The sequence below is a fragment of the Nestor notabilis genome, unplaced genomic scaffold (genome assembly GCF_000696875.1).
Source record: "Nestor notabilis isolate BGI_N333 unplaced genomic scaffold, ASM69687v1 scaffold35062, whole genome shotgun sequence".
Classification (NCBI taxonomy): Eukaryota; Metazoa; Chordata; class Aves; order Psittaciformes; family Psittacidae; genus Nestor; species Nestor notabilis.
Window position 1 is genome coordinate 1 of NW_009920286.1, and position 6,056 is coordinate 6,056.

The 6,056-nt window shown below is 55.6% G+C and overlaps 1 protein-coding gene across 1 annotated transcript in view; it reads right to left on the bottom strand.

Annotated features, from left to right (window-relative positions):
* Window positions 1–5,491: 5,491 nt before the first annotated feature.
* The window catches only part of LURAP1 (leucine rich adaptor protein 1), a gene marked incomplete at its 5' end in the record, with an annotated part of 681 nt that continues 116 nt past the window's right edge, over window positions 5,492–6,056 (bottom strand). The window contains 1 exon segment of the mRNA XM_010010601.1: window positions 5,492–6,056. This exon segment is cut by the window's right edge and continues 116 nt beyond it. Coding sequence (XP_010008903.1) covers window positions 5,492–6,056 — 565 coding nt within the window.

A 6,056-nucleotide genomic window follows, 5' to 3' on the forward strand; every position in this document is an offset into this window, starting at 1 on the left:
CAATTTAGAGACAAGGATGTCGTGTGGGCCATCTTTTAACCTTTTACTGTTTCTGTTCTACTGCCCACAGCAGATGCAATTTTCTGCAGCCACTGGGATCAGGGGGTCCACAGGAGAGGGCAGCATGGGAAATCCTACCTAAAACTGTTCAGACACTATTTGCATTGCTTTTCCCTGCTGCAGGTCTGCTCCTGGTCTACCACAGCCTCTCTGCAACATATTCACTGTAATTTTCCCTTTAAACACACTGCAGAGGGGACAAAAACAACTCAGGGGGGTTCTTCTAGGTCAGACTGAGATAAGACAGTGAAAGAAGATTAATTCCCTAAAGAGCAATTCTGATTTTCATTGCCCTCCCCACTGGGGACTGAAGGTGGGCAGGAGGTGGCAACAGGAGCACACACATCTCCTGTGCACACACAGCTTCTGGTGTCACCCCTGGGGTGGCACTGAGCAGGGTGAACCCAGGACCCACTCTACACGGGAGGTGGGAAAGGGGGGGACTCTTGCCAAGTGATGGGTCACATGAATGGGAAGGAGAAGGTGGTACACTGGGGACCATGATGGGCAAGGGGGCTTGCCTACCACCCAAGAGAGGAGGAAGGGGACTCCTGGCACCCTGGCTGGGATGAAAGGGTGACATGGGCAGGGAACCCAGCCCAGAACTTGTCCTTGTCACCCATCCCTTGTCACACCCCTGAGGCCCCGAGCAGTCATGCTTGTTTTTCACTCTCAGGGAGGGTTGGGAAGCTGTAAAGCCAAAGGATCAGTATCCAAAGCAAAGGCCAGGCAGGGAACAGCCCCAGGAGGCATTTCCCAAAGGCTCAGCTTGCTCCTGGCTTGTGCTCCAGCTTTGTGCCTGTGTTCAACAGCCTCTGGGTCATTCAGCCGCTGAGCCAAGAGCAGACTCAGGGGGGAACTCGGGTGGTACCACGGGAGGCAGGAGGTTCCCGTGAAATGCTCCCATGCTGGGCAGTCAGAGCATCCCCTGCCTGGTGTGGCTTCTCCAGTGTGTAACAGAGGTTGAGCACACACTGAAAGCATGCCCTTCCTTAGAAGACAGACACTGCGGGACATCTCTCCCTTCTCAGCTGCCTCTTTGCACAAAACCTGTAGGAGATTCTGCCCTTGGAAACCTGTAATCCTGAGGCAATGGGAAGGAAAAACTGGAAACCAGCTGAAAACCCAGGACACAGGAACCCTCCATTGGCCTGGTTTAACCTGGTACAGAGGAGTCCTGGGCAGGGTTTAGGGAGCAGGCTGGATGAAACCAGGAGAGAAGGGGAACTGGACGATGGGGCCAGCCTGGGTGCCAGGTCCCCAGTGCCAGGACTGAATGCTGTCTGATCTGGAGGTGGTTTTGGCATCACGGGGCTGTCACTGGGGATCACCACGTGGCTCCAACCAGCACCAACATTTCAGCCTCGCCCAGGAGAACATCCCCACAGCCAAAACAGGGCAAGCTGAGAGCAGGGTCTGGGGGCATGACCAGCCCTTCCTGTTCCATTTGTTGGCCTCTTCTGCCCCACACCGCCTGCAATGGGTCAGGCAGCTCACGCCCAGGGCTCTGCCTGCAGCGGTGCTTCTGGCAATTAGAGAACCGTGGGGTGAATGGGACAACCCTGCACTGCCACTGGTGCCACTGGGTCACTTCAGTGCACCCCTGTAGCTGAACACTTTCTCTTGAGGAGTTTGGTTTTCCCGCAGGTCACTCTGTAATGCAGCCCGTGCTCATCTCAGGGAAACCAGCGGGCAAGACATTGTCAGCCCCAGGTTACACTTGGTTCATCTGGACCGATCTTCTTACCTGCTCATCTCAGCAGTGGATGCCAGAGACAAGCCTCAAGCAGAGCCCAGAGGGTTCATTTTAGAGCAGCCCCAAGCAGCCCTATTACAGTTTTCCTCCCAGCACCTCATGGGTGTACAAGGGACAACACGGTACAAGGGAATGGTACAAGGGACAACATGGAGCATCCCTGCCCCAGCCCCGATGGTCACAGTGCCAGGATCTAGCCCCTGCACCCACTCCCCTGGTCACCCCACAGCAACACACCCCACACCAGCCAGCCCATGGGGTTGTATGGGGCTATAGGGCTGCCAGACCAAAGGCCACAGTGAGGGGCAGAGGGGCTGGATGTCACCTCCCCTTTGACCGTGGACACTAGGCTCTTCCCTTCTGTTATTAGGTTATTTTCACGGTGCCTCCCCACAGGAACTATCATAAATTGCTTAAATGGCTGCAGCACTCAGGGGACAGGCCCTTCCCCAGCCAAGCTGCACGTGGGGAGGGGAAGGCCCAAGGGAGTTTTTAATAGCTAGCAAGGGGAGCCATTGAAGTGTTTTACTGCCTCGTTAAGTCAGTGTAATCTCTGTGTATATCTTTAAAAAGAAAAAAAAAATGACTTGATGGTGTTTTTATTGTAAGAGGTGGGTGTTTTCTGGCACCGGCTGGGATCCTGACTGCCTTATCTGCTTGTTTTCTTACCTGACATCAGAGCTGCACAGCCCAAGAACAGCCCAAGGGCAGCAGCAGGCAGGGCCAGGCACTGCTCCTCCCTGGGCAGTGGTGAGAGGAGAGGCCAGGTCTATGCTGCAGGCTGCTTCTCACCCATAGGTGCTCTGCACCCCATTGCTGCACCCACCTTGCAGCAAGACAGAGGTGCTGAGATTTGAGCAGATACCCAGATTCTGGGGCTATGGGCAACTGTGGATCCTATAAACTAGGCTTAAGAGTCCATGCCCAGGGGAGCCCCAGCCAAGGCGACACAGAGCTGCCTGACCGCTGGGGTCTAGCTATGGAAGAGGAATGGGCTGGGCATTTTGTTTCTAAGGTTTCCTTGCTTTATTTTTTACCTCAGCCCAGCATAAAATGTGGAAATCCTGCCAAACCCTGCTGGCTCCAGCATCCACCTCTCCATCTGCAAAAGCTCACGGTTTCAAAGCCAGGAGACAGAACGGATGCTGGGCCAGGATGGCAGGGCTGGATAAGCCGCTTGCGTTTGCTTTGGAAAGGATGATGTTTCCACGAGCACCAGCTCCAGTGGTTTTAAAGGGACCCACCCAGGAGCAAATCCCAACAACCTGAGATCAGAGCTGTGGCTTCTCCCACCCCAGGCCAAGCTGGAGAAGTCTCTATCCCATAGTCAGAGCCCCCTGCACATCCTGGCTGGAGGAGGCTGCAGGAGCCAGGGCTGCAGCTGCAGAACAAGGGAAACAAACGTAACCCCAGCACAACTAATAGGGCTGGCAAACACCTAGAAAGATCTTCTTCCTTGGAAACTTGGGGCAGGAAGGGTATTTGTAAGTGAAGAAATAAATCAGCTGAGCTCAATACGCCCCATCTCCCAGAGGGAGAGTCTCACCAGCATCCTCGCTCCCAACAGATGTGTTCTGGTACCCAGCTGCTTCAGGAAGTGTGTCTTTGATGTGTCACCACCCTGATGTGAGAAGGGGCAGATCCCCGGACATGTGGTCTGTCCCTGATTAAGGACTGGGTTTAAAGACTCTGCCTGCAGAGCTGCCACCAGCTCCAGGGCATCTCACTCTCCCCTTTCCCTGTAAACCCCCATAAGCTCAGCAAAGCACCAACACTGTGGCCTGGGAGAAACGCTATCATTTATTAAGCCAGCTATTTTTTGATGAGAATGATTTAACAGCGCTGTAGGACTTACCCTGTCTCCCCCAGGGACCCTCAGCTGATTCATGCCATGCAGGGCTAGAAGAAAAGCAGGGGACAGCCAGCCTTGGGGGACGTGGTGGCTTATCAGCAGTGGAGCTACACAGGAAGCCATGAGCTGCTTGTAGGCAATGGCAAGCCAAGCAAAGCTGCTCCGGGGCAGGCAGATGGGATGCTCACATAGGGCAACCTGGTCACAGTTTGCTGGGATTCCCCCAAGTCCTCAGCAGGTGCCATCTCCTGGAATTTTGGGTGCTGTTCTGATCTCCATGTCCGTCCAAAAAAACCCTGAGGATCTGCAGGGGAAGGGAGGGTGTTCGGGGGGTCTGAGTATGGAGTATAGTTTCCACTGAAGGTGCTGCTTCAGAGACACAAAGCTGGACCTCTCATGCACATAACCTCCTTCCTAACCACGGCTTGCTCACATCTCACATCTAGGGCAAGTCACAGCCAGGTCTTCCCTCTCTCTTGGCTTCCCACTGACATCAGGAGATGTTGTCCCCACTCCCACCACCCCAGCAAGGGAAGAGCCAGGGGAACGACGGCATCATGGTGAGAGCAAAGCCATCACAGCACTGTGCCAGGGGAGGGTGCACCCATGGCTTATCCACGCACGTGGAAGAGCCCCTCTCCTTGAAGCAGGATGCTCAGGTCCTTCCTGCATTGTCTGATGAAGGCAGTAGGCCCTGCCCAAGCTCTCATGCATCTCTAGCTTCAAGCCATGCTCTACAAGCCAGCAAGGGGTGTGCTGGGGGCATACTGCATGGACAGTAAAAGGCACAGGCAGAAGCCAAGGCTAAAAGGACAGAGAAGATGACTCCAGGGCAGGGTCACTGCAAATCCACCCTGGCAGAGAAGCCTCATGTTTCTGGTTGCTGTTAGGGGATAGAGACCTGGCACCATTCATCACACAGATGGAGAATCCCAGTCATCAGCCCCATCACACTGTGTCAGGGGGAAGCACAAGCCTCGCTGAGCCTGAGCCCTGCAGGCTCTGCCAGGCTGCCTGTACACTGCCACATCCCAGGGTTTCGGCAGGACATGGTCCCATAGTGGAAGACAGTCCAGAAACAAACTGGGAGAACTGGATCTCTACCTCCCACTCCATGCACTGCCCTTCTCGTGTTGGGAAGGGTAGTCTGTACCATCATCCTTCCTCCACAGACATAGATGAAGGCGTTCAAACCAGGCAGGGCTTCACTCACAGCAAACGGGATTTTAGCATCCCCCGTGTGCCGAGGCCAAACCGCGGGTGCCCCAGGTAACTCTACCCTGGATGGACACTGGCCTTGAAGACAGTGATGGAAATGAGCACATCCAACAGGGATGACCTGCTGGTGGTCTTGCCCCACACCTCGCAATGAGCATGCTGGTGCCACCATGGATGTGTGGGAGCATCTCCTGTCCTCTCTGGGCAGCCGGTTTACAGGAAGGGACCCCAGTTTTTGCAGATAGAAGGCTGAGGATTAGAGAGGAGAGGTCCCACTGCAACAGGTTTTCCCACCAACCCTTCCCTGCCACCAACATCAAGGACCACAGAGGAGTGACCAGCCACCTGCAAGCACCACCCTAGGGCAAAAGATTAAATTTGTGGGCACCCACCTCATCTCCCTTCTCCCAGAAATTTGCTGCAGGGCCAGCACCCCATCCCTTAGGGCTGCACCACCAAACACTGACAGAGGAGTTAGAGGAACAGTGCAGCACCACCAAGCCAGCCTGTCCCCCCTTCTCCAGCCACCCCAGCTCTCCCAAGCAGAGACAAGTGAAGCAGAGCGAGCAGTTGGGAGAGCTGGACTGGGAAGGTAAAGCCATGGGCTACAAGAACGTCACATCATCCTGAGACTGGAGCCAGCGCCAGTGGGCATCATACTCCAGGTGCAGTTTGCTGTTGAGTTTGCAGTTCTCGAAGTCAGCCTCGGCTTTGTGAGCCTTCCCACCCAAGTTCCCCTTCCCCAGCCTCTCCCCGGCCCCTGATGGCACTTTGGTGTCTCTGCCTGGTTCCACAGAGGAGAGCTGCTGGCCCAAATGCCCGTTGGCCACCTGGGGCTCCTTCACAAACCGGTGATCCTGGGGCAGCCTGGGTGGGGAGACGTCCACGTGGGGCCACTCGTGCTCCGCTTTGCCCTTCTCTTGCTTTGCCAGACCCCTCTCGGGGTCGATCCTGACCCAGTCCTGCTCTGCCCTGATCAGAGCTCTGCCCGATGCGGATGCAGCGGCGGTTTCGGCAGCGTTTTGGGAATACTCATCCATATCATCAGCCAACGTGTCCAGGTAGCTACCGACGGAGATGCTGTCCAGCGGGTCATTGGGGTCCTGCAGGCTGTCCCCGCTGCCCCGCCGCGAGGCCTCCTGGCTCTCCACCAGGCTGTACTGGCTGGGG